Source organism: Anneissia japonica, unplaced genomic scaffold (assembly GCF_011630105.1).
Source record: "Anneissia japonica isolate Jap-2015-1 unplaced genomic scaffold, ASM1163010v1 scaffold1889_len2455224_cov183, whole genome shotgun sequence".
Classification (NCBI taxonomy): domain Eukaryota; kingdom Metazoa; phylum Echinodermata; class Crinoidea; order Comatulida; family Comatulidae; genus Anneissia; species Anneissia japonica.
In genome coordinates, this window is record NW_022752980.1 from 772,480 (window position 1) to 795,400 (window position 22,921).

General features: G+C 35.8%; 2 protein-coding genes across 3 annotated transcripts in view; both read right to left on the reverse strand.

Annotated features, from left to right (window-relative positions):
* Positions 1-10,368, reverse strand: LOC117122571. 2 transcript variants are annotated; one of them, XM_033268185.1, is made up of 6 exons: positions 10,218-10,368; positions 6,265-6,401; positions 4,748-4,870; positions 3,681-3,816; positions 2,185-2,277; positions 1-350 (listed from the first exon to the last, which is right to left on the reverse strand). In XM_033268185.1, the coding sequence occupies exons 2-6, from the start codon at positions 6,373-6,375 to the stop codon at positions 163-165; spliced, it is 651 nt and encodes a 216-aa protein (XP_033124076.1). In that variant the 5' UTR covers positions 6,376-6,401; positions 10,218-10,368; the 3' UTR covers positions 1-162. The 2 variants fall into 2 exon arrangements, with proteins under 2 accessions (XP_033124076.1, XP_033124077.1); XM_033268186.1 differs by lacking the exon at positions 10,218-10,368 and adding an exon at positions 9,650-10,148.
* An 8,204-nt stretch (positions 10,369-18,572) lies between these two features.
* LOC117122564 (sulfotransferase 1C2A-like) overlaps positions 18,573-22,921 on the reverse strand; it is a 5,294-nt gene continuing 945 nt past the window's right edge. The window contains exons 3-7 of the mRNA XM_033268170.1: positions 21,065-21,267; positions 20,028-20,154; positions 19,630-19,724; positions 18,881-19,055; positions 18,573-18,690 (exon numbers count right to left, since the gene is read on the reverse strand). Of these exons, the coding sequence (XP_033124061.1) occupies positions 18,578-18,690; positions 18,881-19,055; positions 19,630-19,724; positions 20,028-20,154; positions 21,065-21,267 (713 nt within the window). The 3' untranslated portion in view covers positions 18,573-18,577. The remainder of the gene's footprint in view (positions 18,691-18,880; positions 19,056-19,629; positions 19,725-20,027; positions 20,155-21,064; positions 21,268-22,921) is intronic.

Consider the following 22,921-nt stretch of genomic DNA (forward strand, 5'->3'; position numbering starts at 1 on the left):
TGATATGCTATGGTAATGTTTTATTAGTCTGTTCATAATGTTGAAAACAATAACTATAAAATACTGCAAAAAAATCAGCACGATTCAATTAGAACACCACGTTTCTCTCAGTGAATTAAACTAAACCAATTACTTCTGTTGTATTGCATTATATAGGCCTAGTTACAAAATTTGGTGTATAAATAAAATCATATTCCATTCTTTGCGACCAGCCTCAAATTTTTCAGTCGAGATCAGTTTCCATTTTCCATCAGACTCTAAAGCTTTCATTTCGCCTTCTAATTTTCCATCATTGTAGTCAGCGCAGGTATCTAAATAGCTGTTCCTAAAGACGTTTAGTATGTAACCTCCTAAAATGAGATATTTACAGTAAATATAAATTTAAACGTTAAAGAGGTACCAAAAAAGGTGTCCCAACCAATACATTTTAATATATATGTTTTATATATATATAAATAAATATATATATATATATGTGTGTGTGTGTGTGTGTGTGTGTAACATATATATAATGTATTGGTTGGTTGTATGTACGTATATATGTGTGTATATATATATTAAAAGGCAAAATACTGAAAAACAACAATGCTGTGGGAAACAATGGCTGGATCTCAGTAGAGATACAAAAATTATAAGCAACAGCTAAAAAGTAAACGTAATAAACAGCCAGAAATAGAACCAGAGCTTTCGGACAACACTAGTCTTTCCTCAGTGGCGAGTGAGTGAGGGTAGAAAAAGCTAGATGGTATAAAGTGAGAATTTCATGCAAGCATGATTGGAAACAATAGGCTGGGTGAGATTAGAATTAACAGCCTAAACAAGTAAACATGAAGGCCAAAACTAAACTTTAGAGGCAAGCCTCAATAAATAAGCCAAATGATTTATCCAGAATAAATTGAAATGCCATTGCTTTAATTTAGTGTACTGGGAGAACGTTCCTAATATTGAGTCCAAATGGTGTGGTTGTTTTAAGTAAAAGTTCCCAGTGATTCTCTTTATCTTTGCGATTTTTGTCGCTCCAACTGGCATTATGGTCAATTGCAATCACTCTTAAATTTGAAATTGAATGACCAGCTAAGTTGAAATGTTCGGCTACTGGTTGATCAAGCTTAGATGTTCTGATAGCTGATCTATGTTGTGTCATTCTCATACGGAGAGTGTTTTTTGTTTCTCCGACATAGCATAAGTATGCCAGATTTTTCACTACACGTGAAAGCACTTAAAATGTCTTGGGCACGGAAACTACTTTCTAGGAAACATGTAAAATGGAAGCTGTTTCCGTTACATTACATAAATAAACTTGGTAACGAAAGATTAATTTTCGGTATGTCAAGTTTTGACCATAAACATCATATGATGTTTCAGAGTATACCACCCTTTTATATCAAAGTTATTGAGTGCTGTGCCGAGTTTAATAAAAATAACGCTGGCATAATTAATAATTACGATGAAATCCTCAGACAAAGCTTATGGGGTAACAAAGAAATTACCTTTAAGAACAAATCTTTATATTTTAAGAATTGGATTGCATCAGGGCTAAATCAAATAAAAGGTTTTACCCTTTTGAGATCTCATCTTCTCGTCAATTCCTGATAGGAGGGCGTATCATATTGATCTCTGCTATTTGCCATGCATCAACGACTAGAGCTGTCTAATACGCATGCTATGTAGGATTAGGAGCTTTATTCAGATTTGAAATCCCTAAAAAAATCCTCAATGGCCTACTTGGTTAAGGTTCTGCATAGACAGCAGAAGGTCCCGTGTTCTAATCCTGATTTCTCTTCTATAACGTTTTAAAATATATATTTCCAGCATTACCGCAAGACGGTTTAGAGTTTTTCACTTTCATATCTTTATTTGAAAGCTAAAGAAGAGGAATACGGAGTGTGAAAAAAATGGGTGCTCCCCCAACCGGGATTCGAACCCTGGACTGTCGGTTATTTGAAGAAGTGGCTGGCTGGATTGTATCTTCGATATACCAGCAGGACCCTATGGTGATTTTACAGCCGTTGTTATGTAATTACTAACGCTGGGGGAATCATGCATGTATACTATACTTAGTAACAGTGATCAATTCGTCTATACAGACCACCATACCGTTAACATGCATTTTCCTCCTGTGTAAAGAAAATACCATTCAAAAGGAAGGAAATTTCATTTTCTGGGTACTTAAAAATGGTTTACCTGGCTGAACGGTACGTATCCATTCGCTAAAACAGTTGGCCTTCAAACCTAAAGGGTAAAATCCGCCAATGCATATCAATCCATCATAGAAATCTATTAAAAAAAAAAAAAAAAAAAAAAAAATTGCCAACATGTTCATATATACAACTGAAGCAACTCAATCGAAACGTCGAGTCCTGATAACAATAATGATAATAATAATAATAATGATAATGGGATAATAATAATAATAACAATAGTGTAGTTTTATATAGCGCACATATCCATCTGATGTAAGATGCTCAGGGTGCTTGAAGTGTGGACTAGGAACTCGATCAATGACTTTCTTTGCCCCTAAGGGTCCCTTCGTGTCTGTGCTACCCGGTACCAGCAACTCTCGTAGTCCACTACAGGGGATGTCTGTTCCAGTACACCGGGGTATCCCCCTACTCGTCTCGAAGGATGTACTGGGTTCTTTATAGTGCACACGAGCCATTGTATACACTGGGCCTACGGTTTATAGTCCTTATCCGAGAAGACTTGTTCTACCACCAGAACCATAGGCGAGCGTGCCGTTCGAACCAGCACCGATATTATGGCTAGAGCTTGCGGCGCCCCTGTTAACCGCTTGGCCATTCGAATCACCTAAAACTTTGAACATTATAATCCAGTAAATAGTAGCCTTTATGTCATTGGGAAACACACACAGACTGTGTGACGTCTTGTACCTTTCCACTAAGCCCAGCCCCTTGATATTGTTGATTAGTCCCACTAAATCATAGCGTAAAATGTACGTAAACACGTGCCTTTGTCGGACAGCACGTGTGTATGTACAACACGACCGTATTCCTGGCCCTGTTGTGATTGGCCAGTTGTTGAATTAATACTGTCCAAGTACCCATATTCCTTGACACGCAGAGGACAAAGTGTCTTTCCCAATGAACACAATATATATGACCGACGGTCGTCTAATATACTGTATACTAAGATATCCCATGAAGAGTTATAATAGGATACTTTTCTATAGATTATCATCTAAGTTAAATTTGGTGAATGAAAAAACTGAGAAACTAGTTTTTCCCACTAGTCGCTATTATAGGCCTATATTACATAGCCTATGTAAATACGAGTACGTGATTGGTCGAAATGGCATCACGTGACTAGCGCTACGAGGATCGGAAACGATATATTTCCCCGTAGGGAAATATAACTTTGAAAATTGACCGGTCTCTGACGTCACCGGATTACGCCCGCATTGCGCCTGTAGAATGCTAGTCGAGCGCACGCTCACGAATTTTGAATGTGGAAAGCCTAGCGCTTCGAAAATGGCAACTTCAAATAAAAAGAAAGAAATAAGAAATTCACAGCGAGGGATTGAACCTCCGGCCTCAAGGTCAAGGTTGAGAAGCAGAACCGTAACCGCCGCGCCAAACCGCTCATACTGGCTTCAATTACTTGATTAAAAACAGCCAATTAGCAATCCAGCTATTATTTAGAGATCAGTGGTTTTATTTTACCTGTTTCCAGATTCAAAGTCTGTCCAGAAAAAAAATCACAGAACAATCGTCTGTATATCTGTTTGTTTTCAGCAACTTGCAAACACTTGGGGGCGCAATCAAGACCGTCAATATGCTGATAACCAAGTTGATGCAGCTAGATAAAATTAAATAACAATTTAATCAATGAAGCAATTGAGAAGAATTTCACCATCTATTATGGTTAAAGAGCTCGGGAGGTTGTGATTTTTTTTATAATTATTCCAAAGAAAAAAATTTGGTAAACTCTTGAATCCATCAAACAATGTTTTTTAGAGCAGTAATACATTTTATTAATCATTCATTTTTAAATAGAGTTACTATCAGACTTTAACTTGTTTGTGGATGTTTATATAGTCGGGTAGGAACGGGGGTTCCCATGCACCCCTAGGATATATTTTTTTAACTAACATTTTTGTAATCCTCAAAGTGTCTCATGAAAGAATTTTGATGTTCCCATAAAAAAAAATGTCCCATGGGGTTGTTTGGTGGCCATTTTGGCGGCCATCTTGGATTTTCAACGAAAATCATTAATTTTTATAATTCATTGACTAAAAATCATATAAAATCAAATAATATTTCTTCCAATTTTGTTGCACGTATTTGATTATTGTTGCTAAGATCCCACAAAACAACAGTGTAAACAATTACGCAAACACGTGCGTTTGTGAGACAATACGTGTGTGTGTGCGGAGGTGTGTGTGCGTGACAAGCACGTGATCCTAGTCTTGTACTAATTGGTCAGTTAAGTTTAATTGACACTCCAGAAAGTATTGTCTTGTGTCAGAAAGGTCAGGCTAAATGGGGTCAATATTGAGGTTTATATTTGGGCTCGAGGATCCTTCACTACTCTCTATAAATACATTATTTCTCCACTTTCTTGGACGGATATTTTTTGGCTGATATTTTTTGGCTGATATTTTTTGGCTGATATTTTTTGGCTGATATTTTTTGGCTGTCTTTCTCAGAGTTCACAATAGAGCAACATTTTTGTTTTGCAGGGACCACTTCCTAATTTTTTTTAAAATGATACCAATTAATATATTTACCTGTTCGCCTGCAAGTCCGGTTCCACATCCAAAGTCAAGAATGTTGGCCTTTCTATCAGGTATATACCGTGAGAGTAGGGTGCTGCAATATTGAGGTGCAGTATAACCACTTTCCTTTGCAGCCTTAAACATATTTATTTTGTTAAAATGAAGTATATTGCATTAGGCCTACATTTATTGTACTCAGTTGTCTATAGTATTTAGTGAGGTGTTTAAACGAAAGTTGTCATTTTCAATGCCAACAGATTACAGATACTGTCTGTCAAATTAAATGTCATATTCAAATTGCTAAATTTGTATATTTAAGTAGGTCATGAGCCTACAATTACACAAATTCAGACACGTAAATAATACCGTTACTGTATTCTTTTGCTTATAGCTTCAAACTGGATGACAATCATTATCATTACAGCGAGTCTGGGTCTAACGTTTCTGACATTTATTGTCCAGACGCGTAGACAGATCGTGAAGAAATATATCATACAACCATTGACTTGAGTGCCTATTTATGTCCATTAAATTATTGTAAAACATATGTCAGTTATACAGGAGTTCCACGGTTTCCCTTATTCTGGGTTTCATTTTCAAATATCTGTACCCGCCTTTTTGAGAGTCAATTTAAAGATTTATGTAGTAAAATATAACTTTTTTTCAAATCTGTTGGTCCTTTAAAATGTGCTATTCATAATGCGATTTTGAATTTTCCGAGATTTTCCGATTTTTGGGGCAGGCAGTAAATCAAATGCGCATACACAATTACAATTTTCCCGACTGGGGTATGTCGCCGACGAGAGCGTAGCGTGGTTGATAATAGGCATTTTTCGTTTTGACTACGCGGCCAGTCTACTACGAACTAATAGAGCGTAACAGATATCTGCGCATGCTCACAAACCTTACTGGCTAATATCGGCGTTGTGACAGCTTCCGCGACAGATGTGTATAAGAGACAGGGTATATACCGTGAGAGTAGGGTGCTGCAATATTGAGGTGCAGTATAACCACTTTCCTTTGCAGCCTTAAACATATTTATTTTGTTAAAATGAAGTATATTGCATTAGGCCTACATCTGTCTCTTATACACATCTAGATGTGTATAAGAGACAGATAGTAGCCTTTATGTCATAGTAGACTGGCCGCGTAGTCAAAACGAAAAATGCCTATTTAGAAGAAGAGGGGGAACCTTTGGCAAGCTCCCGGAAACTTAACAATTAATATGTTTGAATGGTTTATTTGATCAATGATCAATCAGTAAAAAATGGGACTGGCATTTTCTTCCCGGCAAAATGTGTTTTTCATCCTTGACAAAAAACCCCGTTTGATCATAGGTGAAATATTGATGGGTTGGCCATGTAGCCATTTTGTGTGGATGCGATCATTGTTTGATGGTAGGCCATAGTCTAGCCTCCCATCGTGCTTTACCTGATCATTACCTAAGCCATTTTGTGTAGGGATGAGATCATTGTTTGTTGGTAGGCCATAGAATACTGGTCTATAGTCTGGCCTCCCATCGAGTTTACCTGATCTAACGTATCGGCCACGTCATCAAACGTCTCTTGTTTCTCGTCCTCTTTAGTCGATCCTTGACAAATTTGTACCAACCTTTTTTCCCATGCATCAGGAGTATCCATCTCAATTTACAGATTTCAGAATTTTACTTAGAATAAAATAAAAAAGAATGCTTCAAAATTAGATAAGTACATGTTAATTTACTAATAAAAATATAGGGTAATTCCATGTCAATGTCGTACGATACGATACGATTTATTGGTCTCTCCTTTAAAACGGAGGAACACTCTAGCGCAGAAGAGGTTCGACCCAGAAAATACAATGTATAAACGATATAAAACAATATAAATCAAAATACAAAGTTAATACAGAGTGTAAAACAGCTGTTTACATTAAGTCAAGATATAAAGTAAAAATTAAAAAATAAATTAAAAATTAAATTGGGGTGGTAATTTCTTTCTTTAATTTATGTCTATGAGCAATGGCCTTGGGTAAAAAAAGATTGACAATGTTTATCAAAAATCATACAAATTTCTTTATACACATTATAAATATTGTCTTGAAGTACAGTAGATGATGTTTAAATTCCTGTGAACCTTTCAAAAAAATATCCCAAAAATATTCATTAATATTACATAAATCATTTTTTAGGTTGCTAAAGCATATTTCTTATGGTGGATAAACTTTCACAATCAAAGAGGAGATGATCGACTGATTCTATTTTCTTACTTTTGCAAATCAACCAAAAAAAAAAAAAAAAAAAAAAAAAAAAACCTCAATAAAAAAAAAAAAAAAAAAAAACATCAATCTCTCGGATTCAGTTCAAATTTTAATACGTGATTGGGACCAATGAGAAATGATAAAAAATGAAAAATGTTTGATCTCGGGCTCATAATTAGCAAGATACACGCTAAGGAAGTTTGTGCTAATTAGCAATACTTTGCACGTTTAAATGACAATTTAAAATTGGTTTAAACGGCTGCCCAGCCTTGCCCTTAGCCTAGAGAGGTAGGTCTTCCTGGGCGTGAGGTTCACAGTTGAAGCCCCGGTGGGGTCGGCGAAACCCGGTTGGGTGATAATTTTTTAAGACCACTTAAATTTAGCAATATGATCAACCATATTGGACACGCTCCACACTGCTAAGAGAGAAATTACTGTGTTTGATGAGGATTGCACTGAGCTGCAAAACAAAGTGATCCACAACATGAGCTGTGCTTACAAGTACCGTACCTGGCCATTCGACTCGCCTATTTCCCAATGAATTTCAACCTTGAATTTCAAACGTGATCTAACTTGTATTTTCTCATACCTACACATACAAATTAGCACTTTGGTTTACTATTGTTTTTACTATACAAAAGTACAGTATACAAAAATTGCAATTTCGAATGGACATGCCATAGATAAGGTGTTCGACCACTTCGGCCGCCAGTCATTTCGGCCGCCGCGCCAAATGTATGGAACGCCAAAGGGATCACCGAATACACAACAGCCGCTAATGAGAAGAACGTAGTCATAGAACAGCTAGATACGTCAATAAGGCCTACAGTGAATAATTAAGAATTTATTTACCAGTATAAGAACATAACGTACTATTAAAACAAGAATTTTAAATCTAGGCCTATATTTGTTTAAAGATACAGTAAAACATTATTATTATCCCCGAAACTTAGAAATACCGGGTTGGTGTCCAGCGGGGTATAGTTTCATTGGTAGTTAAAATATTATGTTTTTGTTGTTTTCTTTAACTCATTTTGTTTTCAATAATTTTTTCTTTTCTAACTATGTATGGTCTATGACGGACTTCACGGATGAAAAAACACTCATGGGTGATTCAAGTGTCTCCGTGTTTTGCATAAAGTATATTATTGTTATTATTATAGAATGTGTGTTATTAATATAATAGGCGCCCTATGACAAATAAGTAATTATTATGTATTGTTAGTTTTATTGTACATCCTCCGATATGTTTTATGTATAATGTGAAAATGTTTGATGTTGATACGTTAGATTTATTTTTCTTGCGTGATACGGTAATAAATAAAAATGTGATGTAAAAGAATATGCGGCTGTATAGTATACAACTTTGTTTCGTCACTTGAAATATGTTTAAATTTTTTATTTATTTTCAATGTTGAGAATTGGTGAATAAAATGAGAAAATATTTTACACATCTTGCGCCTTGTGTTCAACCATTTCCGATATGTTTTATGTATAACGTTATTTTCTAATTAAATACATGTGTTGATTTCGTTTGATGGTTGAGAAAGTGACATGAATAAAAAGGGAAAATATTTACTGTATACAACTTCATTTTTCGTTTGTTGATATGTTTGAATTTTAGATTTTTTTTTTTGCGTTGACATGTTATTCACGCAAAAATATTTACAGTATAATTTATATATATACAGTATATATATATCTGTCTCTTATACACATCTAATATATATATATATATATATATATATATATATAACAATACAAAACATAAAATTAACCATCAATCAAACTAGTTTTAGGCAGAATATATTTTCCCTCATCCGTCTATCTGTAAAGAACAAATTAAAATCATTATCATGGTAAATCAGTTTCTGCACTCATATAATTGTTACAATAATTCATAACAACGAACATCCGTTTATAACATTCCAAAGATAAAAAGTACAAAATTACATTATAGTGACACACAACTCATTAGTGTACGACTATCATCAGTTAAAATTAACTACAACTAGGCCTTTTTTCTACAGAAAAATACAGTAGGTCTAGTATAAAATGTGAATAATTACGGTATCATTAGGCGTCATTATATTTTATTAACACAAAAATAAATATATATACCTAATGAAAAACACATGGGCATAAGCAGGCATTACATACAGATATGAAAATAAAAAAACGGCCAGATTATTATTAAATAATAATCTGAAATATAATAGAATTGCCTACGCTTCCGCATCCTGCAACAACCACACTACCAATGGAACTCTATTGGCGCGCCATATTTTCTATTGTTAAAAATCTGGCGGCCGAAATGATCTGAGCCCTACCGGTCAAGGCTTACCTGAATAAAAGAAAATACTAGTAGCCTTGAATAAATTCAAAAGGTACAAAGCTATTGTTAATGGTTCGTTTTTGTATGGATTCAAAGAGTACGAAGCTGTTCATGGCTTGTTTTTTTTCTTTTTACTGGTATGGATTCATGGTGTCTAAATATTATTGATCCCCGACGTTCCCGTATACAGGCAGGCCGCCATGGGGTGTCTATAAAACGAAGACCCTTGAAAATTTCACAGATGACAGCCTGGTGTATTATCATCAAAATATAAGAGGAAAAAAAATAGAGGTCTTCGTTTTGGGGTCTTCAGTCTTCAAAGATGAGAAACATGTACCTACTTTACTTTTTACACAACATCTCCCATAGCCCTGGCTATTAAAAAAAATAAAAATCTTAATTTGCGATTTGGTTCCTTTTTCATTTATTGCTCCGCCTCAAACCAACCTACGCTCCTGTATTATCCATCACCATAATTAACCGGCATCAACTGATGACAGGTTCCATTTTAAATTAAATTTGCATAAAAATGCCTAAAATTCAGGGATGGCTGTTAATATAAATAGGGCATTTTAACTAGGCCCCAAGGGATCGATCTGTAATAATAAACTAACAACAATCCGCCCCGGGGTCCATCATACAGAGGGTGTAGAGACCGCTCCTGCTCTAGTCTTAGCACATCACTAATGTTAGGCTTGACCATCAGATCAGTTCTCTAGAACTTCGGACAAGCACTGACCACGCAGCTAGAAGCACTAGGCCTAGGCCTCTCTAAGCCTACATACATTAGTCGATAGTAATGTTGCATGACGTCACCAAAAGAAGCCACACCTCCCTCGCTTGAAGTCCTGGTATTTAGCAACTCAAATCAACAGTCAACGTTCGAAATAAACAAACAAAAATACTTACATGGAATAGATAGCAGATAGGCCTAATGCTCACAGACTCTTTCTATCTAGCTCTGCTTTCCCAGTCAGGGTTGCCAGATAGTCGACAGAGGCCAAACACACGCCATCTCACGGCAAAATTCGGCCAAAATTCGGCCAGATATTAATCCGATTACAAGACAACAGTGGGTACATTCATTTGAAATACTACAAAAGTTATACGAAAATCAGCGGTCATTCGTTTGAAATTGAAGAAATTCAAATGATATACACAGAACAATGTTAAAAATAAATAGCCTATGTTCTCAAGTTGCTGGCATGCAGGCCAATTCAGGGGCAAATCTAGATGTCCGAAAGGGGGAGGGCTGGGGCCGACAAAAGGGGAGGAGGCGAAAGTGGGTTCGATCGAGATAACACCATCTTAGAAGACAACAGTGGGTACATTCATTTGAAATACTACAACAATTATACGAAAATCAGCGGTCATTCGTTTGAAATTGAAGAAATTCAAATGATACACACAGAACAATGTTAAAAATAAATAGCCTATGTTCTTTAGTTGCTGGCATGCAGGCCAATTCAGGGGAAAATCCAGAGATATCCGAAAGGGGAGGGCCGGGGCCGAAAAAAGGGAGGGGGGAGAAAGTGGGTTCGATCGAGATAACACCAGCTTAGAAGAAATTTGTCTTTTCTAGATGTCCGTTTGGGCGATCAATTTTTATTTTTTTTAATTTTTTTATACCACCCCTCCTCCTTAAATCCACCTTTGCTATTTAAAATCACAATATTAAGATTGACCTAAATTTGAATTAAATGTATTAAATATTAATGTACATTGTAGTCGATCTATAACCTGCAATTTTAAGGGCCTGTTATTGGCAAATCCATGGCTCTCTTTAATTAGAATGAATTAAGTTACATAAAGTAACACAAACTGGCGTTAAAACAAACCTATGAAAACTTTCATAAATACTTTTTATCTAAACTTTCGAAATTCGCCTCTGAATGTTATTGTCGCAGTACTTAAAGCAATAAATCAATGTTGCTATCAGAATTATCTTCTTCATTCTCATATGCAACCTAACTCCAGAATCTAAACTTCGAAGAAGTCTCTGCAAAACTTGCTTGAAATTGGAGGTGCCATCGGACCCGAATGAGCATTGATATATGGCGCCTTACATAAAGACCACAGCGGCACCTAGGGCTATACAATTCAAGTGGCAATAATAAATTAATTAAAGTACAGTATTTAACTTATATTCAAAAGAGATAGAACCTCCACTAGTAAGATGGAACATACACAAAGACGCACAATATATGGTACAAACTTGCAATGAACTGTCTTCATAAAGCTTAAACGAGGATAAACTTCATAACAATATATTTCATCCGAACAATTTAAATTATTAAATGTAACTGTTATCTTTTAAATAAACTCTCTTACGTCAAATCGGGGAACATATATTAAGTGTTTAGTGCAAGTACAAACAAGTACAAGATTAGAATCAAATATAGAATTTAAGCTAAAAAACAAAATATCCAAAACAAGTCTACGTTATGTTAGGCCTATATTGAAAAAAATGTAATCTTTTCAAAAAGATGTAATCTATTCTGCCAAATTCGGCCAAATATAGTTTGGCCGTGACTTTTCAAATGCGGCCAGATTTGAGGAATCTGGCCGTCAAAAAGCATGGTCACAGTGAAACTATAGATGGCGCTACATAAAGGAAGTGTTAATGATTTGAGTGGTGTTTTTACAGTAAAAGGGGGTATTTTTAAAGATTTTTTAGGAGATTTTAAACTACTTCCGGTTGAAAATAAGTACTCCCTGTTTGTAAATAATGGTAGAGCATATTTTCAAACATATTTTTTGGGGAAAAATATATTTTTTGAATTTTTTTTTGGTTATACAGTATCTTAAAGTATATATATCAATATATGTTCAGGCATTAAAAAAAAATTTTTTGCGTATAAATCAAATATGTTTAAAGTATTGGTTTTAACAAAAAGTTGAGCAGATGGGTGTAAATAATTTACATTACATATGATTCTAAGTGCTTTCTTCTGTAATACATGGATTCTATTTAAGTTTTTCATGCTACCAGAACCCCATATCGTGATCCCATACGTTATAATAGGAAGGACAAGAGACTTATAAATAGTAAGCAATATGTGACATGGTAGCAGATTTTAAGGAGATTCATTGCTCCAATAATTGCAGACACCTTACTAGCAATGACATTTACATGTTGAGAAAAAATAATTTTTTCATCAAGAGTGATACCAAGGAATTTAATTTTGTCTAATCTCTGAATAATGTCCTGGTCAATGACGAGTTCGACATGCGCTGTGTTAATAATTGTACTTCTACCACTAAACACCATCAATTTAGTTTGTTTTTTTTTGTATTAACAGTAAGCTTGTTTGCTTTAAACCACATATTTACGCGTTTTAACTCCTCATTCATTATATCGAATGCTTCATTTATGTTACTATGTTTTAAGAAAATATTGGTATCATCTGCAAACGTTATTAATTTAGTTTTGGTACATACTGAAGGCATATCATTGACAAATAGTAAAAATAACAATGGACCCAGGATAGATCTCTGGGGAACTTCATACTTTACCAACTTGGGTTGGCCCGGACGTTATAGATATACAGTATTTCCCCTCATTTCGCTGAAAAGTGTCCCCTTATATTGGGGTGTCCCCTAAACAGGGGTGTCCAAAGGGTGGCGTCTTAATGTATCATAAATAATAAACAGCCAGCTCCAGCAAGCGTGACGCAGGTGTGAGTGGTGTCCAGCGAATCTCAGCGCTTGTAACGTGGAATTGTATAGCAGTGGTGGCGCCAGCGGGTGGGGGTGAGGGGCATGACCCGGTCCCCCCCCCCCAGTCGGGAAAGGACTCAATTCGTCGAGGAGAAAAAAGAAAACATTATATGTATTTTCCATATATTAGTTTCCGAAAAAATAGATTAAATAAGCCTTTAAAAAAACCTAAATTGTAAACATTTTCAGGGGCTTCGCCCTCGGACCACTTTTGGAATACTTTGAACGGCGCCGACCACGTCCATTTTCTACCGTTGGGGACATCGGCCCCTATCGGAGACGTCAGCTCGGACCACAGTCGGGAAAAACCTGGCTCCATCCCTGTTGTGTATTTTTCAGTCCGGGTTACAAACCGGGTTTATATGTGGGTAAAATGTTTATGATTGCATCGACATGTCTGGTCTGTGATATGTCGTGGATTTTCGTAAGTTTTGTTTTTCATTTTTATTATTGTATGACTAGTTATGTCATTGATTGTAATAGAATCTTGATAGTTGTAGTGTACTTCGTGTCCGAGTTATCGTACACACAACACACGTTTAAGTAGATTGACCTTGGATATTGGCACTACGAACAAATTGGCTTATTAGTTGAAATAGCCAAATCTCAACAGTAGAAAATATGCGTAGTCGTGGCAGCGCCAGCGTCTGAAATCTGGAATGGAAGGGGACATATAAGGGGCAAAGTACGATTTTGTTTTTTTATTTTTATTGGGGGGGGGGGGCAATGTCATCTACGAGAGCAAAGGGAGTGTGATCAAGTGTCGACTAAAATGTATCGAAAGTGGTCTAGGGGCGGAGCCCACGAAAAATATGACAAATTAGTGGTCTCAGAGGCTCATTTAATCGATTTTATATAAAGATAGTCTACTAATATGTAGAAAATACATTTTATTATCTCCCCGAAGAATTGCGGTTTCTCTTTTTTTCGGGGAGGGGGGAAGAGCTGGGGAAAAGACAATTTCCTGGAGGGAAAATGCCCTTCCCCCACCACCACCCGTAGCGCAGCCACTACAGAATGGTTATTTATAATGCTGTCAACAAATTTAGGCCTACTGTAGCCATAGTAAATAAAAACGAAAATGCAATGTGACATAGGTTTGCATATTTTTTGAATTGTTAAAATTAGCATATGTTATCTGATCGCTCTTATCCTAACCTATAGTCTGGCACAAATATCCCTACTCTGGACGCAGGGTTCCCGGAACGCCGCCCTGAGCGGCGTGTGCGAAGCACAACTCGGAGCCCGCAGAAGTGGAACGTGAAATTTCGATATGTAATGTAATGGTTTTGTATTGGTTAATGGTTTTGTAGTCAGATTTGCGAGAAAAACTTCAGCTACCCGTATTTCTCGACTGAGACGTCAGTGGGAGCTCTAATTTGTATGGCAAGGAGATGGTGCTACCCTTAATTCGTATTAAGGGAATTTACGCCCACAAGCCTTGTAGTTATTAATATTTTGGTTATAATAAAAAATGGTTATTTTTTGGTGACGACACACTCACAATATAGTTAGAATGCATACGTCATTAGCTCGATTACCGGTACGTAACCTTTTTCTGGCAAGGCAAACTTTCCCGTCGTGCATTTTTCATGGATAAGCAAACACCACTGCACTGCTTTGCACATGTATGGCTTGCCTAGCCAGGGCTACAAGGGCCGCCTTGTAAGCATTGTATAATACTTAAACAAGGTACGTCTGCAGCTGAGTTAGGCCTATTTTAATTTATTTCTTTCGAAAGTGTACTTTCTATCACATATAATTGCACTGTTTACTTATGCCTAGCCCTAGTCTTATTATGCCTCATCGTCCTCCGCTACACAGTACATCAGTAGGCTAGCCCCCCCCCCCCACACACACACACACACACACACACTACAGTACAGACGTTTGCTCTGCAACAGAACGTGATTGGACCTTCCTTCCCATGTGTTCATGTAACATTTTCATATTGTTATCTAACCAGTTGTGTGCATAGGCGTAGATCCCGGGGGATGGGGATATATCCCCCCCCAATATTTGACGAGGGGGGAGGGTCCATTGTATCATCCCCCCCCCCAATATTTTGACTATGTACCGGTATGGGATAAAATGGAGCTTTACACGCTTAGAAAGACTGTCACAGAAATAATTTGCACTCTTATGCGCTTACAAAGATGAAAATTAGCATAATGTATAATGTTGATAACAAAATTATTTTATCTGTTACTAATCTAAGCTCTTCTTTCTTTAGATGTTAGATGTGCTTGCAAAGAGAGCCACATTTCACACTGAAGGATGTGTACGACATCAGTAATGTTATGTCAATTCCAAGAATGTTTAAGGTTATATCGGTTGATGAGGAATTTATTGATTAGGCCTATAATAGCAAATTGCATCAATTTATTTTTCAAAAACAAGGTTTCCAGCTTCAGAGGGGGGCACATCCCCGCACAGGGGCACACATTGGCGCTAACACCAGGCGCGTAACAGGGGTCTTGGGTCAGAGTGGGTATTTATTTTTTTTATTTTTTATTTCAACCATCTTTAAAGAGGGTAACCCTTCTAGTTTAGCCCAGTAGGTTAACTGAGGGGCCCTCTTTAATAAAATTAAAGAACAGTACAAACAACATCATTACAACATAATAATAATAATAATAATAATAATAATAATAATAATAATAATAATAATAATAATAATAATAATAATAACAATAACAATAACAATAACAACAACAACAACAACCACAACAACATACAATCCTCATTTCACGGTTAGTAATTTACCATACTCACCCCACCCCACCCCACTCTCCATGAAAACAATACGACATAGGGCTTATCTTATTTATAATATAGGCCACATACGTGTGTTTGAAACTAAATATAAGCATTTTCATCATGGTTTTATTTATTACAAACATATTCTTTCACCATGTTTACACATTGAGGCCCTTCTTTTAGGTTAAAATGATCTATCTTAACTTTGTCTTTCTTGAGTTTTGGACTATTATGTGTTTAAATAACTTAAAAGGATAAAACTAAAAAAGCCCTAAAAAGTGCGCGCAAAATACCTTTGTGTTTTTAATTCTAATTTCGTCGGAATTGATGAAAACTCCCTAAAATGTGCAAGAATTCGAGAATTTTTAGGCACTTTCAGAGGATGCATTTGTCAAGGGGTGGGGAAAGATTTTCCCCTTGTCCCCCGGTGTTTTTAATTCTAATTTCGTTGGAATTGATCAAAACTCCCTAAAATGTGCAATTTTTAGAGGAAATTAACAAGAAATGCGCGCGAAATTTGAGGTTTTTAGGCACTTTCAGGGGATAAAGGGCATTTATAAATGGACGGTGGGGAAGATTTTCAATGATAGATATTTTCCCCTTGTCCTCCAGTGGTTACGCCATTGGGCAGCATAGATCAAAGGAGTTATGACAGTTTTTGAAGTGGAGAAGGGGTTACATGGGTTACGACACTGGCTAACACGCCAATCATCCCCCCCCCCCCAATGAAAAATATTTTTCTACGCCACTGGTTGTGTGTATTCCCTTGTGAAAATGAGTACCGCGGCGTACTCATTTTCACAAAGCATTTGCATCCCCTCTTGGAAAGAGGGAACTTCGGAATAATTGTCTCTATATCTTAGCTAATTAATCACCGTAATTTAGCTTACACTTATGCATGGAGGGAGCACTTAAAATGTACAATAATTATTTCACTACCCGACAAACCCCGAACTTTATTCATGCATTACATACCGGTAAATAGTTTTATCTTGATGTACCCCATCATCACTGGTAACAATTAACCAACTGACTGCAGACCATTTCCGGTCACACATTACTCTCCATAACGCAGCACCACCTAGTTCCGTCACCTCGAGAAGTGCATGCACACCTTGTTAATAATAAAGCCCACACAAAGTGAAGCATTGCTTCTTACTCTGGGCTATCTTTCTAGAGGGTTGTTTAGGTGTCAGCTTATCCGTTCTGTCGAAGATATTTTTCTTCCCAGTAAAACGCTTTCTATTCCCTTACATATAGCATGATATTGAAATACTGCTATCACTTGTTGCCCTATGAGGTCGCAGGTGTAATATGAATTTCCACTTACTCCACATAATATATTCTTTATTTGGAAGCTACACTTTTACAACAGTGGCACACGTAGAAGACGGTGCGTCCAAGAAAAATATAAGAAAACAAACAAAATCAAAACATGACAAATCAAAAGTAAAAGTAAATGAGCTTAACAAAAAGTAAAAATCAAAGTCTTAATTACCCCTCCCTTCCCTTTACCAATCCCGAAATCGAAGTTACCCCCTCCCTTCCCTTTCCAATCCCGAAAAAAAAAACAAAAACAAAAACAAAAAAAAAACATTAACATCAGAATTTAAAAAAAAAAATCCCTAATAATAATAATAATAAAATAACATACCCATGTACATACATAAACATACATACGCGCAAACTGTAAATATATGTACATATATACACATGTAAGCAGCGAAAGTAAATAAAATACAAAAAGAATACATCACATCATACGCAGTATAATTAGCAAAATTGACATTTGTGAGATCGTGGATTTTTTATCTCTATAATGTTGGTCTAAAATGACTTGGTGGGTAAGCATGTTCCTGCCTGTCTTACTACGGTGTGAACATTTTAAACAAAATTGCCACACTGTCGCTGCAGTCTCCAAAAGCTGCCGCCAAGTTCGTATAGCGATTTTATGGAATAAGACTCATCTCTACTTTATTGCTATTCATACTTTTGGGTTATTAGGAGGCCGGATTTAACAACCAAAATTGACTTATGAACGCATTAAAATAAGGTGACATGATATTATATGATACAGTATGATATGGCAATAATGATTATTAGATTATTCATATAAGATAGTATAATACATACTCCAAGCATCGATATGCACGCCATCGTGTCGGAATTCAATATTTCGACATTAATTATGTAATCATCAGGAATGAAAAATTATCCATATTTGCAAGCTTATATGCACAAGTACCAAAAGTGTTTGACTAATCAAAATATTACCTCTAGTAGGTGACATAGCTGTGAATAAACTAAAGATCAACGCATTCTTACCCTACTGATCAAAGCTACCTACAAAAACAAGGAAAGCTCCTTTGAAGCTTTCAACCCATTGTTAAGCAATGGGTGTAGCCTACGTATAGCGAACGCTTCTATCAATAATGTTAGTATTAGAAAATATTAGAACTAATTTATTACTTACATTACAGGCTACATTTGTCCTGAGATAACTATCATTTTATCATTCAATCATTCAATCACAAAAACTTTTATAGCGCCAATTATCTATATATGTTCAATGGCGCTCAAATAGCAGGGTTTTTAGTCGCTTCTTGAACTATCATAACACTCTTCGACGTCTTAATATCATGAGGAAAAGCTTCCATAATCGAGGTGCACACTTGAAAGTTGTCTTAGGTTTGTCCCATTTCTCGAATTTGAAAACTTCACTGTAACATTTTTAAGTACTTATGAGCTAGCTAAACATTTGAATTGCTTCACTGTGTTTTTTTTTTCAACTATAGCTCGTAATCAAAGTCCAAACCAGTACCAGCCATCTTCTCTCGATAAAGTTCATCAAAAGCTTCGCTTTGTGCGACGGTAAAGTGATTTTTCCAATCACCAACTTTCCCTGCGGTGAAAACAAATAATTGAACAATGTAGGTGGGCTTTCTAAATTTATGGTTTAACTTATGACATACATTTTTCGTGTGATCTATGCATAGTCTACTTAGACTTCCCTAGGCTACATGTTAATGACATGATGCAAAACATTATCAGGTCATATATTTATTTGAAAGACCAACGATGAAATTACTAACCCTTTCTCATAAATGGCACATTTTTGGTGTCCATCCGTGGATTTTCGGTATAGTTGACTTTCTTGTTTGACTTCATAGACTCAAATGAACAGTGTTTTAAGAGCTCGGGTAGATCTTTGTTCGTGATAGTCCATCCGAGGAACGATGCAACTTTCTTAGCAACATCACTAAGATTCTAAACACATTAAAGTAATATGTATTATTCGTTACGGTATCGAATCACAACAGTGCATTGCTGTCACCTACAAATAACTGAGCATATCAATGTTAATTGTGAGTAAAACCAACTTTAATCTTAATATTACAGGCCCGTATCCAGGGGGGGGGGGAGGTGGGTTTATGGTTCGGGCGAACGCCCCTTTTCTAGCAAACCCCCCTCTTATTTAGACCCATAAAGCACAAAAATCGCCGACCCCACCGGGGCTTTGACCGTGGACCTCACGCCCAGAACACCCCCCCCCCAGGAAGAACCTGGCTACGGGCCTGTATGAACTGCCCAGGTAAGTCGTGCGCACGGGATTTCGCTCGTATATTAAAAGGTACGCAGGATACAATATAAGGACATTTTATGATGGATCCATTCATTAGCTTTTGCGAAATCCCACTAACAGACAGACAGACACTCCGACCCACAGACAGACAGACAGCCCGACACACCGACAGACCGACAGACAGACGGAAATTAATACATAACCTCCTTGGCGGCGGTAATTTATAATTATAAACAAATAATACGCATTGCTTCTTACTCGGTGCATGTCTTCGTACTTGACAAATAATACGTTCTTATGATTGCGTTGACTCCACCAATAGGAATTCATATCAAACCAGTCTCCACGAACAACTGTAATAAAAAGTGTAAAAACACGTAGACAAATAATGATAATAGTACTGTAATTTAATTATAGAGGTTTATGATAAACTACTTATAAAATAGTTGTGGTGATTACCATTGCGATTACGATTACGCTAAACACAAAAACTTGATAATTATAATCTGAATTGTAGTGGTAACGATAATGTTAATAAGACTAATGATACAATATCATATAAAATAATCATAGTAATGAAAACATAATAAAGATATTAATAATGATAATAATAAAACATATTACTAATAGAAAATCAAGAATAGTAAGATACTTACGATTCCCAGCGCAGAAATCTTCAAGAAATTCATTCCAGGAATCATAGGTTGGTAGGCGTTTTACCGTTTTGTGGAAATAGAAGAAGGAAACAGCAGTGTCTTTGGGATTTCTAGAGACAAATATTATCTAAGAAAGAAAAAAAAAAAAGATTTTAACACGAATCCAATTGGAAACGACTCGTAATTATCCACTAATTTTTGTCAATGTTGATTAAGCTGAAAGTAATAGACTCTATATTGAATTGATTACTAAGTTTAAGTTACTACAGTAACTCTCACAGAATTACCGTATTATTCGAATAAACGCCCCGAATTTTTGAGAAGGGTTTTTGAGGGGCGTTTATTCGAGAGAGGCGTTTATTCGAGGGAGGCGTTTATTTATTGTTTTGGTTTGAAATGGATATGTATATACTCGAATTAACGCCCATTAATTTTAATGTAAATGTGAAACTACAACACATTACCTTCAAAATATGTTATTGCATTTTCATAAATACTTACTTATCCCTACCAGGTTAGGAAAAAATGTAATTCCATCTAAGTAGAATATTAATCGAATGCGTTGAGAATTATGTTGCTTCTGCAGTTTGTACCGTCATTCAGGGTGCGTTTATTCGAGGAAAAAACAACTCCCCGGGGCGTTTATTCGAGGGAGGCATTTATTACAAATGAGGCTTTAAAGGGGGTGTTTATTCGAGGGGTATTCATTTAAACGTTTATTCGAATAAATATGGTACTGTATTAGAAAAATGTGTCGCTAATTATCACTAATAACTCTATGATAGGCCAACGAATAAAGAATTTCCTGGCTTCCATATAAGACCTGGCTTCCATAAAATCGCTACATGATATTGCCGACTTTTTTTGTTGTTGAAGCAGATTGATTGGTCTAATCGGTGAGCATTGTCGATTGCGTTGCAGACATCTACGCAGTGTAACAATTGTAAATTGTAGTGAAATCACTGTAGCTACGATGTAGCAATAATATGGAAACTATAGACTAAGGATGAAGAACGTCTAAAATTACCCACTCTCACCTTGGCCTTTTTTGCTAACATTTGTGCTGGTATTGCGCGTGGAGGTAAATGAGTCTTTATCAATCTAGTAGATGAAAATACTTTTGGTTGTTGAGATGGGAAATCAATGAACATCCAACGATTTTCTATATATTCCTGGTCTGCCTTTTGAGCATCGCATCCGTACCTAAGCATGGAAATGATCTCTTGCATCCAAGTTGTGCCTGGTTAATATAAATATTGTAATATTATATATATACACATTATATACTGTCAAATCCTATCAGAATGGCAAAATAAACTAAGTATCTACTGGAAGAAATCCCAATATCTGCAGACAATTCCGTTGCGCCTTTTCAGGCCTCATCAGTGCATCGGACCCGTCTGCAGAAATTGTGATGTCTTCTAGTGGATACTTAGTTTATTTTTGTCATTCTGATCGGATTTTCTCTACTGTTCCGTTTTAATTTCAAATTGTTTTGCATTATGAGGCCATATTCCTATTTAAATATATATGTATATATATATATATATATACTTATATATATAAAATATATATAATATATATAATACGTATAAAATATTAGGCCTATTTATAATAGGCCTAATATAAGAAATTATTGCTATATCAAAATTGTGATTCAGACACGTTAACAGAATGAAAACTCAAATTCTACTGGCGCCTGGATCACTGCAACGCCTTCTTGGTCAAATTGTTATTACGTCCGCCATGTATGCGAAAGATCCCGATTCGAACCCGGGACCTTCTGCTGCCCACGCCTAAACCAACTAGGCCATTGAGGAAAGAATCGATCTTTGCAATTACGTTATACCTGGTATAATATTATTGTATACAATTATGTAGGTAATATAGTAATTACAACAACGGACTATGAAAATCTTATATGCATTCAACATCTTCTTTGTTTTTATGTGTTTTCGTGTGTGATATTAAATTGTAGTCGGCAATCTTATAATCGTCAAACTTGTGTTTTGCTAACATATACAGTAGTAGACATGGCTATTCTTTTTATTTTCACAGGGTTATTTGAACTCCTAGGGATATATTCTGGAAAATAGCAGAGTGTATGAGGTGCTGCCACCCGCCTTTTGTTTTTAGAATAGGCCTATACTAAAATTATGAAACCTGATAGGCGTGGCACTTTGGTTTTGTAGGACGCCATTGGAAATCAGTTTTACTTTTTAAAGAAAACTTTAATGGGCCATCCTTACATCATCTTTTGTTGTTTTGTTTGTCCTGCCTTGTCCGAATTTTATCCGTTTTGTAAAATATTACACTTTACCCACACTGTAAAATAATATAATTGTAACATTCTATTTACTTATTGCTTTTTCAAATCATTGAATATTATTAAAAACTTAAATTATATTCTATTATATAGGCCTATTGTATATTTTCAAATAAATATTTAAACAATTAAAATTAATTAATTTCAAATATAAATATAAATTTACGATTAGATTAATAACAAAATAAACATCCTTATCTATTCAATAATAAGAACAACAATTTCCGATCTTTATGCATTAATAACAATAGCCGGAGTTAGTTTCGACATAGGTAAACCTTGCTAAAACGGTACACTTTCTTCATTACAAGGCTTATGAGAATGGAATGACCTGCTCGAAGCACGAACTCCTGTAGACAAAACCCAGTACGGTACCGTTTTCGATTTTAATACGTAAAATTTACTTATGGTCTAATGCTTAAATGCATGAAATCAGCACATGTGGTTAAATAAATATCTATTATTTGTGAATTATTATCCATACCAGGGCCAATAAAGTAATATCTTTCATGGATTCTTATGCACAGTCCCGGATTATTATTATTATTATTATATGAGGTTTTTTTTC

Excerpts from the sequence above, each read along its gene's own strand:
- LOC117122571 (XM_033268185.1), bottom strand. The coding sequence starts at position 6,375 with ATGGATACTCCTGATGCATGGGAAAAAAGGTTGGTACAAATTTGTCAA. Across the intron at positions 4,871-6,264 it reads TGGCCGATACGTTAGATCAG|GCTGCAAAGGAAAGTGGTTA; the intron begins GTAAACTCGATG and ends AATATGTTTAAG. Across the intron at positions 351-2,184 it reads GATACGTACCGTTCAGCCAG|GAGGTTACATACTAAACGTC; the intron begins GTAAACCATTTT and ends ATCTCATTTTAG.